This window comes from Schistocerca serialis, chromosome 2 (genome assembly GCF_023864345.2).
Source record: "Schistocerca serialis cubense isolate TAMUIC-IGC-003099 chromosome 2, iqSchSeri2.2, whole genome shotgun sequence".
NCBI lineage: Eukaryota > Metazoa > Arthropoda > Insecta > Orthoptera > Acrididae > Schistocerca > Schistocerca serialis.
In genome coordinates this window covers 193541585-193566184 of record NC_064639.1, presented here as the reverse complement: position 1 = coordinate 193566184, position 24600 = coordinate 193541585, and the positions used below count along the sequence as shown (strand labels likewise).

At 44.0% G+C, this 24600-nt stretch overlaps 1 protein-coding gene across 2 annotated transcripts in view; it reads right to left on the bottom strand.

Annotated features, from left to right (window-relative positions):
• Nucleotides 1–2407: 2407 nt before the first annotated feature.
• LOC126456927 (uncharacterized) overlaps nucleotides 2408–24600 on the bottom strand; it is a 229173-nt gene continuing 206980 nt past the window's right edge. The window contains exon 3 of one of the 2 annotated variants that reach the window (XM_050092861.1): nucleotides 2408–4937. In XM_050092861.1, the coding sequence (XP_049948818.1) occupies nucleotides 4729–4937 (209 nt within the window). In that variant the 3' untranslated portion in view covers nucleotides 2408–4728. The remainder of the gene's footprint in view (nucleotides 4938–24600) is intronic. The other variant, XR_007585413.1, reaches the window with a different exon arrangement.

Sequence of the window (24600 nt, the reverse complement as noted above, 5' to 3'; positions counted from 1 at the left end):
CCACTGTATCAAATGGATATACCAGATATGTGGCGCTGGATTCTGCATCAGTAACAATAAGAACTGTTTTTGTAAAGTACTATAAAATACGAACAGTGTCTGCGTTACTGTAAAACTTTATTCTGAAAAAATGTATACTTGTGTTAATTTCATAATCATCATAAAAAAGATACACCTAGAAGTATCCATCCATGGCCATGCTCTCGGCAAGCACAAGTGGAGCCATGATGTTATGCCCATCGATTGTTACAAGAGAACCCTATAACGACTGTGTCAGCTAGTAGGACAGTGGATAGCATCACAAGAGCTCCACATGAACGTACATTATGCTTAGTCAATATGTTTGAGTGCAGATTGCCCAGCTAGACGAGTTCTAGAGGTGCCACATGGTGGGGCTGTGGGAGACTGAGTGGTGTTATCGTCGTGTTGCATGCACCACTCGTCATGCAACACCACCATCGCCCATTGTTGGTGGCAGTGGATACATGAAAGTACTCATGCATAACATGTAGGTTCCGGATGTCTGACATGCACCACAATGAATGCTGACATTGTCTGCCACACACCAACAGACTGAACAACAGTAACAGGTGCCATTCAGTGGTCCATCCTGCCTTTATGCAACATCACACAAGTGCTAGTGCCATTGGCAGGCGTTTGCCTGATGCAGGGCTTCCTAAACACTGACTGTTGCTATGCCTGCCACTGTCAACCACACAGCATTGCACTTGACTTGCTTGGTGTCAACAGCGATGGACATGGAGCCCTGCAGACCTACAGCAGTTGTCTCTAGTGACGAGTGCTGCTTATGCCTTGGAGCTGATGACCACTGGGACTATGGTGGTACAGTGGAAAGCACCAAGAGGAGTGGTTTGTGATCTCCCATCACACATCTCACAACTCTGGTGTGACAGTGATGGGAGCAATATTCTACAGTGCCCGCTCAGTGTTAATGTACCAAGAGGCTCCATGATAGTTGCATGGTTCATTGTTGAGGTCCCGCAAGTGAAAGATTTGGTGTTTATGAATGCTCACCCTCTTCCCCCCCCCCCCCCCATGTGGGCATGGTATGTTTCTACAGGACAGTTCTTGACCTCATATCACTGTCATCTCCCAAGCATGTCTTGCAGCTGTTGATACTCTTCCATCACCAGCCACATCTCCCCAATTGAGAATGTGTGGGCCGCCATGGGGCATTTCATCAGGACTCCCCCTCAGCCCACCAATCTATGAGATCTGTGCACTCAGGTGCAGGTGGCATTGGTTGGAGTTTCACAGGAGTAGACTAGAAACCAACACCTTTATACTTGTATACACATCCATGGACCCCGATACCATACTAACACGTTTTGCGGCCATGTAGTACAGTGCATGTTGGTCCTTCCAAGCTAAAAGTGTAATCATTGCGTTTGTATCGTATTATGTACCTGCCTGCCAACAATGAGAGCAATCTGACTTGTCCTTCTGGGTGCAGTTCTTTTTATGAAGATGACTGTAATAGGAACTGTTTCGTGAAGTGAGGCAAAAAGGGAAAATCTCCAAGTTATCAGTAGTTTCGCTGTAAAACCACATACAATAATATTACTGTGAAACTTTATTCTGAAAATACACGTACTTGTGTTAATTTGATATATGGGATGTTAGGGATATAAATGCAGATATTTTTATCGGTGACTGAGAGCAGTGTACTGAACAACATTATATCAACATTTACTTCATTTGCAGAGTAATAATTATAGGTGTTAGAAGTAGTACCTTTTAGGTTGCTTGGTACCACCAGTTATGTGTGGAAAGAGTAAGCCATTAATGTTTATTTTGCACTGGGCAACAGGTCAAGTGTTGAAGTGTAGACACATGGAAGCAAAATGGTTAATCTACACTGACAGGCAAATTCTATTTAGGAGTGCAATGATGATCATGACGCAAACATCAGATAGCAAATTATGTGATGTGTTTGTGGGAAGACTGTTAGACACTGAGAAAAAACAACTAACACACCAAAGTGGGTACATATTGAAGCACTAATGACCACAATATATGCACTTATACCACTAACACCCTGTGTAATTGATCTTACCTGTGTTTAAAAAACAATAATTTGGAGGAAGGTTTTATTATTGTTAATCAAAGGACTAAAAGGCATGAAGTAAACACACATTAAGTGGTAAATAACAGATGTGCCTTCACATGTTGCACCACTACCATGTGGCTTTGAAGTAAGCCCTACCACTTGCTAAAAATTCGAATATAAATTTCAAAATTTGTGATATTTTGATAGTACTGCATTGTTTCTCTCTCAGGTATGTTTTTCCTCTGACTTTCAGGTGGTGATATGAGGAAGTTGAGGAAGAAAAGTGCTGGATTCGTCAGTGAAGGGTTCATGACAACATAACTGTAGACAGGGGAGTATGCTGTTGTTCACTTTATTTACAAGTATTGCTTTGATATGTCGATTCATACAGGATACAGTGTCTCTCTAAGGAAATATATTACATAAAGCTTACAAATAATAGTTAATAAAGCCAACATGAAAACAACAGGAGAGGTCTTACAAACTAGGCAAACTAGGCACAACCACGAACGTAAGGAGCGGGCCAGGGACTTTGGCGGCGCAGGCTGACGCCGTACAGGTGTGTGCGCTTCTACTGCTTGAATGGACGGAGCGTGTGATAAGGATCGTTGCCAGCCCGCGAGCCCCGACTGCGCCAAGTGCTTTGGCCACGGCCAGGGTAGCGGGCCGCGCAGAACTTAAGCTACGGGGGCCTACGGATGTGGTCCGGGCGCTTACATCTACTAGGGCGGGAAGAGCAATGTACAAAACGGGAGCTACAGGTATAGCGATAATCTACAACAGCCACACTCTCACAACACAACAATAAAATCAGCCAAACAAAATATAATCAACTTATTCATAAATAACTCTCTCACTCGCACACATAAAAAACTCTATGCAAAAGTAACAGTTTTAACAAAAACGATAAAGATATAAAAATAATACTCAACTCATAGATGCCATATTGGAAATCGTTAATACATATGCAGTATAAGTTAGTACTAAAATTTCTAAACTAATGCTGTACTAGAAAACAAGCTAAGGACACTAAAACGCTTACAGAACTAGTAGCTGCAACTTGAGGGCAATGTATATGCAATCAAGCATTTTTTTTAAAGTTAGTATTAACAAAAGTTAAACAAATAAAACTGTTTTGCAGAGACAGCTGCATCCTGAGTTATATCATTATTTCAGATTTTAAAGAAATTTACACAGTAACTGCATACAAATATTTCTAGAATTATCTTTAAGAATTACTGAGTAGAAAATGTTTACTCTGAAAGTCTGAGTGAAAGAAATCAGACTCAAATAGCTGTATTAGAAAGGGCTCATTATTTTATATTACACAGTGTAATAGTAAGGTGTAACATGGAGTACAAAGGCAGTTGACTGCCAAATAACATTAATTACTTTCTATTCTGACATGATTTAATATTTTCAAAATACTTATAACTATAAAAAGATATATGCTAAGATATCCCATATGGGCAAACAAAGTAGAAGATTGTACATGTAATATCGTTGGTTACAATTTTCTAAACAATGTGTCAGCGTTGGGACAGTTAAATTACCGTAAAAGGCATACACATCAGCGACAAATGGGACAGACAGACAGACAGACAGACATTAATTCCTACATTCTAAGATACATTTTATTTTAAAATGCGAGATTTATTGGTCCCTGGTGTGATTAAGAAATGTACACCAACCAGATGTAATCGTGTTTAATACTTTTCGAACGAATCACACAGTGTATTTTAACAAGTAATTTAAGCTATAAAGAATACGTATTATTTACTAAACTCGAACCAACAGAAATATTAACTGCTTGCTAATTTGTGGCTCAAAGTTGAAGTCAACTAATCAACAACAGCAATAGCGTTCTCAGCAACGATTTATTGCATTAATAATTCGAACCAAGTGGAACTTTTCGTTTGTGGCGAGATTCAGGCACTTAACACTCCACCGACGGAACTGGTTGCAGTTTAGCTTTGGTACAAATTTTAAATTGTTGAGACAGGACTCAGAGAAGTTCGGCACGTTCGTCTACAGAATTACTCCGACGTAAACGTACTTGAGAAACGACACTGACTTTGAGATAAAACTTTGGAAGTATTCCAAAATTCCATGGTGATATTTAGCTGACACTGCAGTGCATTTCTTGTATGATAATTACGAAAATTACGGAGTCCTGACAACAGCTATAAAGCGGTAAGTTACCATTACAAATACTTTGTTAGAAATCTACATGAAAATCTTATTTGTTAGGCGATAGTAGCGTAATAATCAAATTCGTGTACATAATTGGGTATTGCAAGCTTTTTCCTTCTTTTTCTGTTATTTATTACATTCTTGTAGATGTTTAACAGTATAGACTTGGAGGTACTGGTGGTAGGCACCATGTTGATACGCCTCTGAAAAGCTTGTGTTGTAAACTGATTGTCCTCCAACTTTTACTTGATACGGGTGGTGAGTTGCTATACAGGAAGGGACGTACGTTGACGTACAATAGCGCCGGCTCGGGTCCTTCTGGTAACAACAACGCATGGCAGCAGAGCATTTGTTAGCTGGGTTGTCACGTGGGAGCTGGCAGCTCGACAGGCAGTGTGTGTGGCGGAGAACTGGAGTTGTGTTATGTTTGGAGGCTGGTGAGCGGCGCGTTGTCCTCTGAGGTGTTAAGCGAGGAGAACAGCCACCAGAGGGGTGATGATGGCTGCGGTGGCGGCAGCGGCGGCGGGCAGCGGCGGGGCAGCGTTGCAGAGGTCAGTCTCGCAGGTGATGCAGTACTCCTCGTGGATGTACGAGGACTGGTCCGTCGTCGTGCACGGCTGGTCGGGCAGTATGAACGCGCAGGAGCGCACCGTCTGCAGGTCCCCGTTGTTAACTGCGGACACAACACAAGGCGCACATTAGAGACTGGCCACTTGCAAAATAAAAACGAGGCAACGCAGCAGCGCACCGAACACTGTCATTAGCGAATGTAAATCGTCAGAACAGTATATACAGTTGCAGTGGCCCTCCACCTATATAGATCATGAAGCAATCAAGCCAATGATACAGGGTGGGGCAGAGGAAGCGCATGTTTTTTAAATCATTAGTACTGTGCTAGGAGTGGGGATATTAACCTTGAGCGACTGTTGGGAGACAACTCAGACAATGTACGAGGGCAGTTCAATAAGTAATGCAACACTTTTTTTTTCTCGGCCAATTTTGGTTGAAAAAACCGGAAATTTCTTGTGGAATATTTTCAAACATTCCCGCTTCGTCTCGTATAGTTTCATTGACTTCCGACAGGTGGCAGCGCTGTACGGAGCTGTTAAAATGGCGTCTGTAACGGATGTGCATTGCAAACAACGGGCAGTGATCGAGTTTCTTTTGGCGGAAAACCAGGGCATCTCAGATAGTCATAGGCGCTTTGCAGAATGTCTACGGTGATCTGGCAATGGACAAAAGCACAGTGAGTCGTTGGGCAAAGCGTGTGTCATCATCGCCGCAAGGTCAAGCAAGACTGTCTGATCTCCCGCGTGCGGGCCAGCCGTGCACAGCTGTGACTCCTGCAATGGCGGAGCGTTCGAACACACTCGTTCGATATGATCGACGGATCACCATCAAACAACTCAGTGCTCAACTTGACATCTCTGTTGGTAGTGCTGTCACAATTGTTCACCAGTTGGGATATTCAAAGGTTTGTTCCCACTGGGTCCCTCGTTGTCTAACCGAACACCATAAAGAGCAAAGGAGAACCATCTGTGGGGAATTGATTGCTCGTCATGTGGCTGAGGGTGACAATTTCTTGTCAAAGATTGTTACAGGCGATGAAACATGGGTTCATCACTTCGAACCTGAAAGAAAACGGCAATCGATGGAGTGGCGCCACACCCACTCCCCTACCAAGAAAAAGTTTAAAGCCATACCCTCAGCCGGTAAAGTCATGGTTACAGTTTTCTGGGATGCTGAAGGGGTTATTCTGTTCGATGTCCTTCCCCATGGTCAAACGATCAACTCTGAAGTGTATTGTGCTACTCTTCAGAAATTGAAGAAACGACTTCAGCGTGTTCGTAGGCACAAAAATCTGAACGAACTTCTCCTTCTTCATGACAACGCAAGACCTCACACAAGTCTTCGCACCCGAGACGAGCTCACAAAACTTCAGTGGACTGTTCTTCCTCATGCACCCTACAGCCCCGATCTCGCACCGTCGGATTTCCATATGTTTGGCCCAATGAAGGACGCAATCCGTGGGAGGCACTACCCGGATGATGAATACGACGTTGGCTCCGACATCGACCAGTGGAATGGTACCGTGCAGGCATACAGGCCCTCATTTCAAGGTGGCGTAAGGCCGTAGCATTGAATGGAGATTACGTTGAAAAATAGTGTTGTGTAGCTAAAAGATTGGGGAATAACCTGGTGTATTTCAACATTGAATAAAACAACCCCTGTTTCAGAAAAAAAATGTGTTGCATTACTTATTGAACTGTCCTCGTACATTACTGGCCATTAAAATTGCTTTATTGACTTGCTCAATTTGGGAAGCTCCTTGAATAAATCATCCAATTTTTCTGAAATTGTAACCATTTGTTTGTCTGTACACGTACGTCACATCTACCTGTTTCCATCCAATTCGGATGACTCCTTCGTGATTCGAGTTTTTTTTGTGATTAAGTGTATTTTGGCTCATCAGTGTAGTAATTAGCTATTCCACCATCCAGCGGACATAGAGCAGGGCCACTGTGTTGAGCGGCAGCCTCGGTGGTTGAGCGGTCGCTGCTCTTTGGGAGGGAGTGGGTGGGCGGGGCCGTCACGCTACACGGAGACAGCGGCGACAATTGCGAGAGCAAGGGAGGGGCGCAGTGGGCGTCCGCTGCTAGCAGTTACACCGGGGTCCCAAACACCGCTCTGTCCAGCAGCAGCCGTTTGCCTGCACCGAAACCAGACCGGAGTTGCGAGAGTCGAAGACTGTGTTCAAACCTAGTTTGCACGACGACACTAGATTGCACGCGAAACTGCGCTATTGGTCACCGGGAACTTGCACAGCTCGTTGGTAAAACTTAACACTTTCGGGTTGTTCCAACTTTGGCGACACTAGTTGCTCGACTACTGTGGTTAGGTGCGTCGGTAGAGTGAACTAAATTGAAGTTTGAACTGGGGAACGGAGGAAATCGTTCGCTTTTTGGGTAGCTATGCTTTGATTGGTTGTTTACGGGATTTGAATGATGTCGACAACAAAAACAAGAAGTAGCGCCGGCCGGTGTGGCCGAGTGGTTCTAGGCGCTTCAGTTTGGAACCGCGCGACTGCTACGGTCGCTGGTTCGAATGCTGCCTCGGGCATGGATGTGTGTGATGTCCTTAGGTTAGTTAGGTTTAATCAGCTCTAAGTTCTAGCGCACTGATGACCTCGGATGTTAAGTCCCATAGTGCTCAGAGCCATTTGAACCATTTGAACCAGGCAGTGGCGTGTTGCTGCGCATCGGCCGCCATACGCGATCTGAACATCGAATGGTTGACGATATCTGAGCTGCAGAGCAAAATTCATTCAATTAGGAGTGCACATTCAAATGAATTAAGAAAAATACAGACACGCAAAAGATAAAAATCCCGTGGTTCGAATTGGCCAATATTTTTTAAGGAAAACAGCTGACAGGAGGAAAGCCTAGAGAATTCTGGGAAGCTGAATTATTTATTTAATATTCATTTATTTAAAACGTCACAGCAGTGCTTCCCATTCACAAATTGTAGTACAGAAGATTAAAATAAATTCTAGGCTCTTCCACCAAAAATTTCTTTCAGCAAGATCGCTGAGCAACCGAGCTGACGTCTTTTATTTATCCAATCACGAATCCAAACACGTTTCATATTTTTTTATGTTTTGTTTTATGCATGAATTCCGCCACACCCCTTATACTTGCCATAACTTTCATTTTACACATGACTGCGGCGCTCCCAAAACGACGAAACTGGAGTGTACACTGAAGGCGTCGTACAGCCACATACGAAACCATCAGTGTACAACTCAATCAGTCAATCCAGCGTCGTCGTCTAAACAAGCTTTAAGACAGACTGTTACTGAGGAGGGTGTGAGACAGGGTTGTAGTCTATCCCCTATGTTCCTTAACCCGTGTATTGAGCGATCAATCAAGGAAAGGAAGGAAAAATTAGGAAATGGAATTACAGTTCAGGCAGTAGGAACAAGAATTAGAGGTCATCAGATGACATTTTAATTCTGTCAAGGATAGCAAAGGACTTGGAAAATCAGTTGAAAAGAATGAATGGTGTCTCAAGAAGAGGTTATAAGATTAATACAAAAAAATGTAGAAACGGCTGCATGCAGTCGAATTAAATCGAGTGATACTGATTAGGAAATGAGACGCTAAAAATACTAGATGTGGTTTGCTATTTGAGCAGAAAATTACTGACGTTAGTACAAGTAGACAGGGTATAATATGCAGACTGACAGTAGAAACAAAAGCGTTTCTAAAAAAGAGTAATTTGTTAACGCAGGATATAAAGATAGGAGTTTGTAAGTCTTTTCTGAAGTGCAGCCATGTATGGAAGTCAAACGCGGTAATATTTTGCTTCTATTCTCACGCTGCATCGTAAGTATCATGTTTATACAGCATTTCTACTATTAACTTTTCCTTGCTGACACGTTTTTAGTTAAATCTCAGTGTTTGCATATCTGATATCGATTATTGATCGTTCTGCTTATTCATGATATTGACATATGCCTTTTACGATCATGTTTCCTTAACTGTTCGTGTATTTCATGTCATATTGTTTTCTAATTTTTGTTTATTTTTTGATGATGTTTATTTTGAAATCTATATTCGTGAATTGTCAGTGTACGAGGGAAACGACTTTCTAAAGCGACAAGTAAGACTCATATCATTTGTTGGTTCAGTGGACTATTATTGTCTTGTTTTACTTATTGGTGTTTGTATTATGTTCTGTAACGTGTTACTTTAGTTGATGGTTTATTTAAATTCCTTGTTGTGGCACATTTGCCTCTGTTGATAATATACTACATATTTTTAGTTTTGATGGCCTGTGTCTTTGCTTACTCTTGCACGGGGTTCTATGTGGATAACAGCCTATAGTTCATTTTAATATTCAGCATAGTGTCCAATTACGTTTCTTAACCTAGATAATTAGTTAAAACATGTGCCGCAAGATTGACACGTTTCTGATAGAAACAGTTTATCTTAAACAGAAATTTAACTCATAATCCTGGATGCTTGAGCTCATCTTACATAGTTTTGCTTTAAATTTTTTGTGCATTATTTCACAGACACCATGACATGCGTGGCTTACCAGTATTCTACTTTACAGAATGTTTACTTTAAATATTTACGTGCTTCACTTCATTGACATTATACCAGTGGTTTGACTTTAGAAAGACTGCTTGGGACTGTTCTAGCATGGCAAGAGCAGCCCTTGCACAGTCTTTCCCCCGGAGCATGAGGGTGATAAGTGGTCTCCATATTAGTCCCTGAAGAGGGGCAGCAGCCTTTTCAGTAGTTGCAGGGGCAACAGTCTGGATGATTGACTGATCTGGCCTTGTAACATTAACCAAAACGGCCTTGCTGTGCTGGTACTGCGAACGGCTGAAAGCAAGGGCAAATTACAGCCGTAATTTTTCCTGAGGACATGCAGCTTTACTGTATGATTAAATGATGATGGCGTCCTCTTGGGTAAAATATTCCGGAGGTAAAATAGTCCCCCATTCGGATCTCCGGGCGGGGACTACTCAAGAGGACGTCGTTATCAGGAGAAAGAAAACTGGCATTCTACGGATCGGAGCGTGGAATGTCAGATCCCTTAATCGGGCAGGTAGGTTAGAAAATTTAAAAAGGGAAATGGATAGGTTAAAGTTAGATATAGAGGGAATTAGTGAAGTTCGGTGGCAGGAGGAACAAGACTTTCGGTCGGGTGAATACAGGGCTATACACACAAAATCAAACAGGGGTAATGCAGGAGTAGGTTTAATAATGAATAAAAAAAATAGGAGTACGGGTAAGCTACTACAAACAGCATAGTGAACGCATAATTGTGGCCAAGATAGACACGAAGCCCACGCCTACTACAGTAGTACAAGTTTATATGCCAATTAGCTCTGCAGATGACGAAGAAATTGATGAAATGTATGATGAGATAAAAGAGATTATTCAGGTAGTGAAGGGAGACGAAAATTCAATAGTCATGAGTGACTGGAATTCGAGAGTAGGAAAAGGGAGAGAAGGAAACGTAGTAGGTGAATATGGATTCGGGCTAAGAAATGAAAGAGGAAGCCGCCTGGAAGAATTTTGCGCAGAGCATAACTTAATCATAACTAACACTTGGTTCAAGAATCATGAAAGAAGGTTGTATACATGGAAGATACTAAATGGTATCAGATAGATTATATCATGGTAAGATAGAGATTTAGGAACCAGGTTTTAAATTGTAAGACATTTACAGGGGCAGATGTGGATTCTGACCACAATCTATTGGTTATGAACTGCAGATTGAAACTGAAGAAATTGCAAAAAGGTGGGAATTTAAGGAGATGGGACCTGGATAAACTGAAAGTGAAACATGGACGATAACCAGTTTGGACAAGAAAGAGGGCAGCGTGGAGGGTAAAAATCGTAGAGGGAGACCAAGAGATGAATACACTAAGCAGATTCGGAAGGATGTAGGTTGCAGTAGGTACTGGGAGATGAAGAAGCTTGCACAGGATAGAATAGCATGGAGAGCTGCATCATACCAGTCTCAAAACTGAAGACCACAACAAAAACAATGGTTATATAAAAAATAACGCCATTTCAAGTGTACCTTAGCATATTATACATACTTCAATAAACATACCAGGAGAAATAATAGGCAACTGACCATGCTCCAATCAGTCACAACCGCATATATTCGCTGAATTCATGCTGATTTATATCAATGTAGTGATGTATTACGCATCTGTGCTTCCTACCCTTTCAGCAATTAATTACAACGTATTTATATTGTACCGCTATTCTTCTTTCCCATTCCGACCATCATAGAATGACAGAGTGAGTGAATGCGTTCGTATATAGAGTTTTCATAATGTTTGGTGGCGGATAAACTTGTCTGCTACTGTGGCAGTTTAGCCTACTTTGGTGTAACAATGGAGAGTGGCAAAGAGGTTTCATTTGCTTCTAGTCGAAGCGCTAGTGTGCTTAAGTTGGCAAGGTGCGGTAAGGGTGTTTTCGGGCAACTTCCCCTGCCTGTGTGTGGGGACCTTGATTAGGTCACGGAGCCGGACATTCACTCCTGGGATTTTGAACAGAGAGGTATTTCACGGCAGCTCGTTTCCTATAGTGAATCTGGTAACTGAGTCTGTGTAAGTTTCAGCCTAGACGAAGATTTAATCCATTTCCTTTCTAGCTTCAGAGCTTTATAATCATGCAGAATATTTCATTTGGAATGTGTAGTAGTATGTTTTTTTTTATTATTATTCGGTTTACTGGTAGCTACGTTGTTTAATCAGAACTTAGAAATGTGGGAACTTGGTATGTGAAACATGCTTAGTGTCAATTGGAATTCGTGCTTCCCAGTGTGAATGTGCGTGTGTTTGTGTTTCCTATACTATTTGTTCTTCCGTTTCGTTAGTTTCGTCGGTATTCCGCAACTTCCATCGTTTGCTCAGTCCCACGTTTTGGTCGTTATTTAGGAGAATCTTCAGTTCTCGGACTCGGTTTCATCTTGCAATTATTCCGCGATAATTTAGTCATGTCGGCATTTCCTCCCACGGATGAACCGCATTTTCGGAATATCCATATTTCATATTTTTTCTTGGTGAAGCTTTGTGTGGGTAGGACCACGTGTTTGTGTGTGTGTGTGGACGGGCTGAAGGTGCAACTTTGTCAGATCTGCCAAAGGCGCAGAATCACTGTGGTACGTTTCTCAGTCGAATGCTTGTCGATATTTACAGAGGTGGTAGTTTTGCTATACTTCTTAGTCGGCACCGCTCGGTGGCGTGACGTCTTTATATTGCCTCCTTTTTGTCATGCCTGCCATTGGGATGACCGAGTATTTATGGCCGCGCGGAAAGGCCGCGCGGTTTGAGGCGCCATGCCAGGGACTGCGCTGCCCCATCCACCGGAGGTTCGAGTCCTCCCTCGGGCATGGGCGTGTGTGTTGTTCTTAGCATAAGTCAGTTTAAGTAGTGTGTATATCTAGGGACCGATGACCTCAGCAGTTTGGTCTCTTAGGAATTCACAAACGTTTGAACGAGTATTTATAGATAGGTGTGTAAGTAGGCTGTTTAGGTTTTTATGTTGGTAACGCCACGTAGCGCTCTGTATGAAAATCACTGACTGTGCTGTGTGCAGTCTGTGGCTGGTTGGAATTGTTGAAAAATTTGCTATTGTAGTCTTGGGCAGTTGGATGTGAACAGCGTGTAGCGTTGCGCAGTTGGAGGCGAGCCGCCAGCAATGGTGGATGTGGGGAGAGAAAATGGCGGAGTTTTGAGAGCGGATGATCTGGACGTGTGTCCATCAGAAAGAGTAAATTTGTAAGACTGGATGTCATGAACTGATTTTATATATATATATATATAAAGATGATGTGACTTACCAAATGGCAGGTCGACAGACACACAAACAAACACAAACATACACACAAAATTCAAGCTTTCGCAACAAACTGTTGCCTCATCAGGAAAGAAGGAAGGAGAGGAAAAGACGAAAGGATGTGGGTTTTAAGGGAGAGGGTAAGGAGTCATTCCGATCCCGGGAGCGGAAAGACTTACCTTAGGGGGGGAAAAAGGAAAAAAGGACGGGTATACACTCGCACACACACACACATATCCATCCACACATATACAGACACAAGCAGACGTCTGCTTGTGTCTGTATATGTGTGGATGGATATGTGTGTGTGTGTGTGTGCGAGTGTATACCCGTCCTTTTTTCCTTTTTTCCCCCCTAAGGTAAGTCTTTCCGCTCCCGGGATTGGAATGACTCCTTACCCTCTCCCTTAAAACCCACATCCTTTCGTCTTTCCCTATCCTTCCCTCTTTCCTGATGAGGCAACAGTTTGTTGCGAAAGCTTGAATTTTGTGTGTATGTTTGTGTTTGTTTGTGTGTCTGTCGACCTGCCAGCACTTTCATTTGGTAAGTCACATCATCTTTGTTTTTAGATATATTTTTCCTATGTGGAATGTTTCCCTTTAATATATATATATATATATATATATATATATATATATATATATATATATATATATATATATGAAGACTATTAAGGTAAATACATTGTTTGTTCTCTATCAAAATCTTTCATTTGCTAACTATGCCTATCCGTAGTTAGTACCTTCAGTAGTTAGAATCTTTTATTTAGCTGGCAGTATTGGCGCTCGCTGTACTGCAGTAGTTCGAGTAACGAAGATTTTTGTGAGGTGAGTGATTCATGAAAGGTATAGGTTATTGTTAGTTAGGGCCATTCTTTTGCAGGGATTTTTGAATGTCAGATTGCGTTGCGCTAAAAATATTGTGTGTCAGTTTAGTGTTGATCAGAATAAGTAAAGAGAGTAATGTCTGAGTACGTTGAGTTCTGCTCAGCTGTTTTAAAATCAAATAACGTAAGGGGTTTTCCAGCCCTGTCATTCTTAAATTTTTCAAAGGGGACATTTCAGGTGTTATGCTAGGATTATTAACCGTTTTTGTCCCTGTAGCCTTTCTAAAACTCTACCCTATCAGGAGAAATGACATGCACTCCTGTCGAGTATGGTAGATTTCAGCAGTTCTGTTCAGTGTGGTGTATTTAAGCAGACTGCGGACATCGCTTTGGGAGATAGCATTTTGCGACGGTACCGCATCTCTCTACTGGTGAACATTCGAGAATATATGGCTTTAGCTGCCTCGCTCTGCGTCTGGTTTCGTCTTACGTCATGCAGGTGGTTTGTGATGTGGGCTGCGGGAAACAGGAAAAGGGGCGCAAGCAGGTAAAACGAAACGCCGGCGCGACGAGTTGCGACGCAATTGCCGTCGCAGATGGCAGAACGTACTGCAACCTCCCAAGGACACCGCAGGCGCGCAGTTTCCTGCTGGTGAGCATGTGGCGGAAAGCCATTTGTTCCCTTGTTGCGGGAAAATCCCACGACTAGGTTGGCGCAAGGTCTCGCAATATCTCCGCACTGCGATAACTACGATTTTCAACATTTCTTGCATTATGTTAAATGTTACATAAGTGCAGACCGTGACATTTCGGAGATTCCGAGATCATCAGCGACGCAAGGTAATGCGAGTGGTTAATTAAGTCGTAAAAATACATAGCCTCGTTTAAGAGATATTTTAGTCCAGCGATGCTCCAGCTTTGTCAGAGCTCTGTCAAGCCCAGCAAAATACTCGTTGACTGCAACTATCACTTCCTTAACTGAAGAAAATTTTTTTCCAGATAGCCAAAGTTTCAAGTTAGGGAACGGGAAGAAACCACTTGGTGCTACACTACTGGCCATTAAAATTGCTACACCAAGAAGAAATGAGGAGATAAACAGGTATTCATTGGACAAATATATTATACTATAACTGACATCTGATAACATTTTCTCGCAATTTGGGTGCATAGATCCTAAGAAATCAGTACCCAGAACAACCACCTCTGGCCGTAACAGCGGCCTTGGTACCCCTGGCCATTGAGTCAGAGTTTGGATAGCGTGTACAGGTACAGCTGTCCATGCAGCTTCAACACGATACCACATTTCATCAAGAGTAGCAACTAGCGTATTGCGACGAGCCAGTTGCTCGCCCACCATTGCCCAGACGTTTTCAATTGGTGAGAGATCTGGAGAATGTGCTGGCCAGGGCAGCACTCGAACATTTTCTGTATCCAAAAAGGCCCGTACAGGACCTGCAACATGCGGTCGTGCATTATCCTGCTGAAATCTAGGATTTCGCAGGGATCGAATGAAGGGTAGAGCCACGGGTCGTAACACATCTGAAAGGTAACGTCGACTGTTCAAAGTGCCGTCAATGCGAACAAGAGGTGACCGAGACGTGTAACCAATGGCACCCCGTACCATCACGCCGGGTGATACGCCAGTATGGCGATGACGAATACACGCCTCCAATGCGCGTTCACCGCGATGTTGCCAAACACGGATGCACTATCATGATGCTGTAAACAGAACCTGGATTCATCCGAAAAAATTACGTTTTTCCATTCGTGTAGTCAGGTTCGTCGTTGAGTACACCATCGCAGGCGCTCCTGTCTGTGATGCTGCGTCAAGGGTAACCGCAGCCATGGTCTCCGAACTGATAGTCCATACTGCTGCAAACGTCGTCGAACTGTTCGTGCAGCTCGTTGTTTTCTTGCAAACGTACCCATCTGTTGAGTCAGGGATCGAGACGTGGCTGCACGATCCGTTACAGCCATGCGGATAAGATGCCTGTCATCTCGACTGCTAGTGATACGAGGCCGTTGGTATCCAGCACGGCGTTCTGTATTATCCTCCTAAACTCACCGATTCCATATTCTGCTAACAGTCATTGGATCTCGACCAACTCGAGCAGCAATGTCGCGATAAGATAAACCGCAATCGCGACTGGCTACAATCCTACCTTTATCCTTGCACGAGGCATCACAACAAAGTTTCACCAGGCAACGCCAGTCAAGTGCTGTTTGTGTTTGAGAAATCGGCTGGAAACTTTCCTCATGTCAGCACGTTGTAGGTATCGCCACCGGCGCCAGCCTTGTGTGAATGCTCTGAAAAGCTAATCATTTGCACATCACAGCATCTTCTTCCTGTCGGTTAAATTTCGCGTCTGTAGCACGTCATCTTCGTGGTCTAGCAATTTTAATGGCCAGTAGTGTACATCTATTCTACAGAGTGGATGAGGAACCAATTCAAAGCCCAATTCATGCACCTTCGCCGTTTTCCTGGTAAAAGAGCACTTTTTTGCGTGCCGACCTTAGTCTTTTTTCAGCCAATGCACGTTTCAGACGATCCAACAATGACGTTTGACAGGGCCCACTTACTGTTTTGCCTTTTTCGAGTAAGCTACGAGGATTATTCATTGAGAACCCCCCCCCCCCCCCCCCGCCCCAAAAAAAAAAAAACTGTGGACATCACCTTGCCAACTGACAAAATGGTCTTTGCTTTCTTCGGAGCACTTTGACCAGCCTTTGTCCATTGTTTTGAGTGCCGTTTCAAAAAAATGGTTCAAATGGCTCTGAGTACTATGGGACTCAACTGCTGTGGTCATCAGTCCCCTAGAGCTTAGAACTACTTAAACCTAACTAACCTAAGGACATCACACACATCCACGCCCGAGGCAGGATTCGAACCTGCGACCGTACCGGTCGCGCGGTTCCAGACTGTAGCGCCTAGATACGCTCGGCCATTCCAGCCGGCAGTGCCGTTTCGACTCTGGTGTGTAATGACTGACCTACGTTTTATGAGCAATCAGAAATCGGCGCAAAAACCCTTTGGATCGGGATTGAACATGACCAGATATTGTTTTGAAATGCAGTGCCAGATGCGCTTTTGGTCGACTGGTGAGCAACTGTGAAACGAAGCTGGTTAGGTTTGCAGCAGTTAGGAAATTTGGTTCGAATATATTACACATATGCAACTTAACAACCTTTCGGACAGATTTTTTGAGGTGTGGCTAACACTAAAATGATCAGCGGAACCGTTAGTGCAGTACGTAAGGCATAGAGCTCGAATTCAAGCGATCAGAGAGGCCTCTGCTAGCAATACAGCAATGGGAGTTCTACTGGCCTCGTTGGCTCCTACTGTGTTGCCAGTTTCGCTGCGAAAAGCGTTTTGTTCTGCCAGTTCTCATGCTAGGAAACGTTCCGAACCCTAAAATTTTACCTATTGCGAAGAAAAAATTGTAACTCCGGCGCAAACTAAAACTAAGAATAGATGTTTGACACGCTTAGAAACACTGTATAAACCCATACCATACGTGACTTTCGTTTTTGAAGTGGTTTTTGTGGAGATAGTGACTTTAAAACGATTTTCTACCGTCGTGGTAGGGGCTGCCGGTTAGGAATGGCGGTTATCGCTGTAACAACTGTTTTCGGTTGTCCTTTTTTCAACGCCAGTTTAGTGGGACCGAGCGAGGCACACAAGAAAGACAGGCCGGTGCGCGCAAGTCACGAAGGTAGTAGGCCTGAGCTCGCTCGCTCAGCTCAGCACATGAAATGCGTTTCTAAACCTGTTAACTCGCAGCTGGGCACTTACGTACTAACTAGAATTGCATCTTCTACTGGAATCCGCTGTAATGAAGTCTTGCTGATTCACAATACTACAACAAAATTTAATTTAAGGTTAATACTCCACATATATGGTATAACGGCTTGAAAAAATGTGTGTGAAATCTTATGGAACTCCTAAGGTCATCAGTCCCTAAGCTTACACACTACTTAACCTAAATTATCCTAATGACAAACATCCATGCCCGAGGGAGGACTCGAACCTCCGCCGGGACCAGCCGCACAGTCCATGACTGCAGCGCCTCAGACCGCTCGGCTAATCCCGAGCGGCACAGTTGTAACAAATTACAGGTAGGCCTATCGCCTTCCGATCATTGTAGGACTAACAACAGTAAAGACTCCATAATAGTGGATTCCAGTAGAACATGCAGTTGTCGTTTGTATATACGCACCTGGTTACGAGTTAACAGGTGTAGAAACGTAGTCCGTCTGCTGATTTGAGAGAGAGAGCGAGCGCAGGACTACCTTCGTGACGTACGCGCCGCGGCCTGTCTTTCTCGTAGACCTCGAACCGGACTGTTAAAACCGCTCAATGTAACCGATTTCAGAAATAAACGATTTTCGGTTTTATATTCCTATTATTTCCTGTAATAAACCTAGAAATCGAACAAACATTGAAAAAAAAATTGACTTCCTCAGTTCCAAGCAGCATCGAATCATAATATCAAATTAAGTTGGCTGATAAAAGAAAGCTTAGTCCGCTGCTTTACTCGAAAAGTTTTAAGTGATCGACTACCAGCAGTATTCCCCTATTGACTGTAATTTCTTGAGACTCTGCTCAAAAATCATTTTTCATCGGTGATCATAGCACTATTTGGGCATTATCATTAGGAATTGCTAAAGGGTGAAAACAGGCTGACAAACAGGTTGAAGAACTCTACTTTTCGCGTTAATTTGTCCGTTTTCAAGGGCTACAAACAGATAAAGGCATACTGTGGAGACACAGGCAGAAGCTCAGCCACTTCCTATTTTTATTGTAACTGTTAAATACGTTTTCAGTCCTTTAAAGCAAATGGAGCATTGTACTTAACTGTTACCGCACTTCGTAAAATACTTCCAGACCAGGGATGGTGCCATTCTGTAATACAACTGGTGTCCGACTATGGCTATGAGAAACTACCATATCGACTAGCTGGGGCGTCTTACTCACTGCATGTACACGCCTACCAACAGGCCACACCGTATGGTAACAGGTACAGTATTGTCTCAACAGTGCTGTAGCAATTCTTATGCTCGTTTCTCTCGGCATTGTTATTAAAATGGCACTGATCGCTTTTCCCATTTTCTACATCGCAATATCTGAAAGCAATGCAAATTTTACGACTAAAAATTATTTTCTCTTTAGAAAAGGTTTATTTAAAGGCGACAAATTTTAGCCCCACTGTTGTGTCTAATTGATATTTCGTTTTTCTAATGTTATTTGTAAAAAATAAAAACACCTGTTATGATCGAGAGCAAACAAATACCGAAAAATACCGGGTATTCAGAAGCTGCTTCCCGAGCGGGAAGGAGTGCCGGTCCCCGGCACGAATCCGCCCGACGGATTAGTGTCGAGGTCCGGTGTGCCGGCCAGCCTGTGGATGGTTTTTAAGGCGGTTTTCCATCTACCTCGGCGAATGCGGGCTGGTTCCCCTTATTCCGCCTCAGTTACACTATGTCGGCGATTGGTGCGCAAACACTGTCTCCACGTACGCGTACATCATCTTTACTCTGCCACGCCAACATTTTGGATTACACTCGTCTGGTATGAGACGTTCCCCTGGGGGCCGAACCGCACAATATGTTCAAATGTGTGTGAAATCTTATGGGACTTAACTGCTTAGGTCATCAGTCCCTAAGCTTATACCCTACTTAACCGGCCGGCCGGTGTGGCCGTGCGGTTCTAGGCGCTTCAGTCTGGAACCGCGTGACCACTACGGTCGCAGGTTCGAATCCTGCCTCGTGCATGGATGTGTGTGATGTCCTTAGGTTTAATTAGTTCTAAGTTCTAGGCGACTGATGACCTCAGAAGTTAAGTCGCATAGTGCTCAGAGCCATTTGAACCAAGCCATCTACTTAACCTAAATTATCCTAAGGACAAACACACCCATGCCCGAGGGAGGACTCGAACCTCCGCCGGGACCAGCCGCACAGTCCATGACTGCAGCGCCTGAGACCGCTCGGCTAATCCCGCGCGGCGAACCGCACAATAACCCTGGGTTCGGTGTGGGCCGGCGGTGAGGTGGGTGGACTGCTGTGGCCTGTTGTGAGATTGTGAACCACTGAAGGCTATGGCGGGACGAAGCCTCACCGTCGTTTCTAGGTCCCCAGTTCAGTACACAATATCGGTTTCAACCGGATGATTTTTCCAATCCCTATTGGCAACGTCGCAACTATGGATCTTAAATGTCAGATGCCAACTAATTTAAATAAGGCAAATTATTGACAAAGTTTTTCGACAGAAGCAAAAATATTAAAAATTAATAAATAAAATGAATAAACATTAGGAAATGAGATATTCTGGGATTGCAAAGAGGGGCACCAGGTAAAAAATGTTGAGACCGCCTGCCATGCACCTCCATTAATCTCTTGTGAAAGTTTTCCACTGTCTCATTCTCACAACACAGCAACTCTATAGGTCCCAGTGAAGGAGCAAACTTGCATGTGAAATTCGCCCTTGTTCAGCCACGGATTCGTCAAACAAACCCGTACACGCACAAACAAAGTTTGTCAGTTTAACCTCACTTTGAAGCAGACGCTTTTCGTGTATACTGTGTTTTCACACTACTGGGAATAGGCTACAAATGCAGATAAAACATTTATAAAACACTGTGTTCAAAGAAGAAGAATGATAATAGCAAAAAGAAGGGATTGGTTTACAATGAGAGAGAAATATGCACATGAAATGTGTTAAAGGAAATGTTATACCCAGAACATGATGATTACATCTACTTTCTGCGGATGGGCAGTGAAACTTTTAATAAGTTGTCTGGAATTGCTTCGCCCTCACACTGAAAAAGAAGACAAAGTATGTAAAAATTTGTTCTCTTTTACTTAGTGCTCTTGTGACAGCTCAGATACCACAACGTGGAAAGATATAGCCCACGCTGTTCATGAAAGAACAGAGAAGTAATTTCCTTTTCCTTGTACTCCCGCTTATATGTTAGAGTATTGATTTTTTTCTTAACCTCTTCCTGCACAGTATACGGCTGGGAAAGATGCGACACCGCTAGTATTTTGGTAATTCTCAGTGATATTATATTTTTATCTTTCCACGACTGTGGAAACTCGCGATACTGTCAGAAAAATTGTAATAAAACTATTTTTCACGAAACATACGCGGTGACACTTCGGCACAAACAACTTTCCGTCAATCAAAATTTCTCGCAAAAACTATTTGTGTTTGATAAAGACGTCAAACAGCGCCGAACACGGTCAAATGTTTGACAAACATAGCAAACTTTTACAGATTGTTTGACTGTGTTCGGAGGACGGCACGTTGCTTCAAACGGAGACCAAGTGCAGCATCCATCTTGAAAGAATCGACCTTTAGCCGGCTCGCAGGGACTTAACACGGTGAAGCGTGTTACGTTAACGCTTCCAGGAGCGCACGCCTCACTGATCGTTCCCATGTGTGTTGCCTACACTGCAGCCAGCGATAGTTCAACAGCGCAGTAAGGAGGTTAGCGATAAACCACGGGAGCTGCGCGCATTAAGCCCACCGAGTCAGTGCAATCTGCGGGAGCCACAAACCTGTTGCGCCGGCGATAAAGCGTTTGCCTCCCTGCCGCCTGCTCTGGGCTCTTCTGCGAACCGTCCGTAGGACTACTGAACTAGAACGCAAGTCCAGCACGTTTTCGCGGAAAGTAAGGCTGACGTCCGGATTTATTGTAGTCGATTCACCATGGATTAGTACAGAAGAGAGCGGAAGAAAAACTCATCGAGAGATGGAGATGTGTCCGCACTAGACGGAACGGCAACAAAACTTCTCTTCGATTACTGAATAGTGAAAGAGATGTCTATGACATCAATCTGTGGTACAAAGACTTCGAATACAGTAGCGGAAATGAGGAATAGCAACAGTAGTACTGTTTTTACTAACGGCCATAGCAGATTTCATAACGGATCTTCTTGACGAAGGTCATACGATAACATTTCGACACGGCTGTGAAATGAAAGAACTGGAAAAGTGGCGTCCAAAAATTTAAGAACATCAACATTTCTTTAATAAAGAATTACACTCCAAGACAAAAACGGGGGGATGGGAAAGAAACGACGCACCTCGAAGGTACACTACTGGCCATTAAAATTGCTACACCAAGAAGAAATGCAGATGATCAACGGGTATTCATTGTACAAATATATTATACTAGAAGTGACATGTGATTACATTTTCACGCAGTTTGGGTGCATAGATCCTGAGAAATCAGTACCCAGAACAACCACCTCTGGCCGTAATAACGGCCTTGATACGCCTAGGCATTGAGTCAAACAGAGCTTGGTTGGCGTGTACAGGTACAGCTGCCCATGCAGCTTCAACACGATGCCACAGTTCATCAAGAGTAGCGACTGGCATATTGTGACGAGCCAGTTGATCGGCCACCATTGACCAGACGTTTTAAATTGGTGAGAGATCTGGATAATGTGCTGGCCAGGGCAGCAGTCGAACATTTTCTGAATCCAGAAAGGACCGTACAGGACCTGCAACATGCGGTCGAACATTATCCTGCTGAAATGGTTTCGCAAGGATCAAATTAAGGGTAGAGCCACGGGTCGTAACACATCTGAAATGTAACGACGACTGTTCAAAGTGCCGTCAATGCGAACAAGAGGTGACCGAGACGTGTAACCAATGGTACCCCATGCCGTCACGCCGGGTGATACGCCAGTATGGCGATGACGAATACACACTTCCGATGTGCATTCAGCGCGATGTCGCCAAACACGGAAGGGACCATCATGATGCTGTAAACAGACCTGGATTCATCCGAAAAAATGACGTTTTGCCATTCGTGGACCCAGGTTCGTCGTTGAGTACCCCATCGCAGGCGCTCCTGTCTGTGATGCAGCGTTAAGGGTAACCGTAACCATGGTCTCCGAGCTGATAGTCCATGCTGCTGCAAACGTCGTCCAACTGTTCGTGCAGATGGTTGTTGTCTATTGACTCAGGGATCGAGACGCCATGCGGATAAGATGCCTATCATCTCGACTGCTAGTGATACGACGCCGTTGGGATCCAGCACGGCGTTCCGTATTACACTCCTGAACACACCGATTCCATATTCTGCTAAGTCATTGGATCTCGACCAACGCGAGCACCAATGTCGCGATACGATAAACCGCAAACGCGATAGGCTACAATCCGACCTTTATCAAAGTCGGAAACGTGATGGTACGCATTCCTCCTCCTTACACGACGCATCACAACGTTTCACCAGGCAACGCCGGTCAACTGCTGTTTGTGTATGAGAAATCGGTTGGAAACTTTCCTCGTGTGAGCACGTTGTAGGTTCGCCACCGGCGCCAACCTTGTGGGAATGCTCTGAAAAGTTATTCATTTGCACATCACAGCATCTTCTTCCAGTCGGTTAAATTTCGCGTCTGTAGCACGTCATCTTCGTGGTGTAGCAATTTTACTGGCCGGTAGTGTATTATCCGAATGGGACGGAAAGCAGCAGATGTGGTGTACTTATGTAGCCAAACAAATCATTACAATTTTAGAAAAATTGGTTGATTTATTCAATAGAAAGAACTTCACAAACTGAGCAAGTCAATAACGCATTGGTCTACCCCTGGGCCTTACGCAAGCAGTTATTCGGCTTGGCACTGATTGACAGAGCTGTAGGATGTCCTCCTTAGGGACATCGTGTCAAATTCTGACAAAATGGCACGTTCGACTGTCAAAATTCCGAGCTGTCCTTAATACTCCAAACCTTCTCAATTGGGGAGAGATCCGGTAACCTTGCTGACCAAGTTAGGTTTGGCAAGTACGAAGATAAGCAGTAGAAAATATCACCGTGTGCGAGCGGTCATTATCTTGCTGAAATATAAGCATGGGTGGCTTGCCATGAACGGCAACAAAACTGTCATAGAATATCGTCGACGTGCCGCTCTCCTGCAAGGGTGCCGCGGATGACAGCCTAAGGGGTCTTACTATGAAAGGATATGGCGCCCCAGACCATCAGTCCTGGCTGTCGGGCGGGTGACAATCAGGTTGGTATCCCACTTCCGTCCGGTGCGTCTTTAGACACGTCTCGCTGGTCATCGGGGCTCAGTTCGAAGCGGAACTCATCACTGGAGTTATCTCTACTCCACCCAGTGGGAGTCCAGGCCGAAGACACGTCTGAAGCCGTCCCAGACAGCAGAGGGATACCAACCTGACTGCCCTCGTCATATCGCCCGACAACCATGACTGGTGGTGTGGCCTGTCATTTCACTTTATACCAGGACTTTTTAGGTTGGTATCCGCGGCACAGAACACAGCGGTACGTCGATGAGATTCTACGCCCCGTTTTGTAGCCCTTCGTAGCAATCCATCCTGGGCTTACTTTTCAGCCCGCTCGCACACGGTGAGTGTCTACTGCTTGTCTTCGTATTTGTCAAACCCTACCTTGATCAACGAGGTCGCCGGAGCTCTCTCCAGTTGAAAACGTTTGGAGCTTTACAGGCAGGGCTGTCCAACCATCTTGTGATTTTGACAAACTACCTCACAGAATTTGGCACGATATCCCTCGGGAGGACATCCAACAGCTCTGTCAATCAATTCTAAACCGAATAATTGTTTGTATAAGATACAGAGGTGGACCAATGCGTTACTGGTTTGCTCAATTTGGGAAACTCTTTCTCTGTAAAAAATTATCCAATTTTTCTGAGATTGTAGTCATTTGTTTGTCGGTACTTGGACGTCACATCTACCGATTTCCGTCTCGTTCGTGTAATGCATTCGTGATGCGTCGTTTTTTTGTCTTGTTGTGCGTACTACCTAATCAAACATGTAATGCGGACCTGCATATTTGATGTTGTGGAAGGTAGACCGGCCACTATAAATGGCGGCTGTGAGTATTATGTAGCCACTAGACGTAGTAAATAAAAGAGTGGGTCGGTCAAGAGAGCTTAGCGTGATTCCGAACGTGAACTAGTGATTAGAAACATTTCAACCCCTCTTAAGCTGATTAGGTCGATTGTTGGGGATATGATTGTGAAGTGGAAACATTTCAACTCCTCTCAAGCTGATCATGTCGACTTAGGTGATGTGACTATGAAGTGGAAACGCGAAGAACAACCACACCCAAACCGAGGCCAGGCAGACTTCTTCTACTAACGTACTGTGAGTT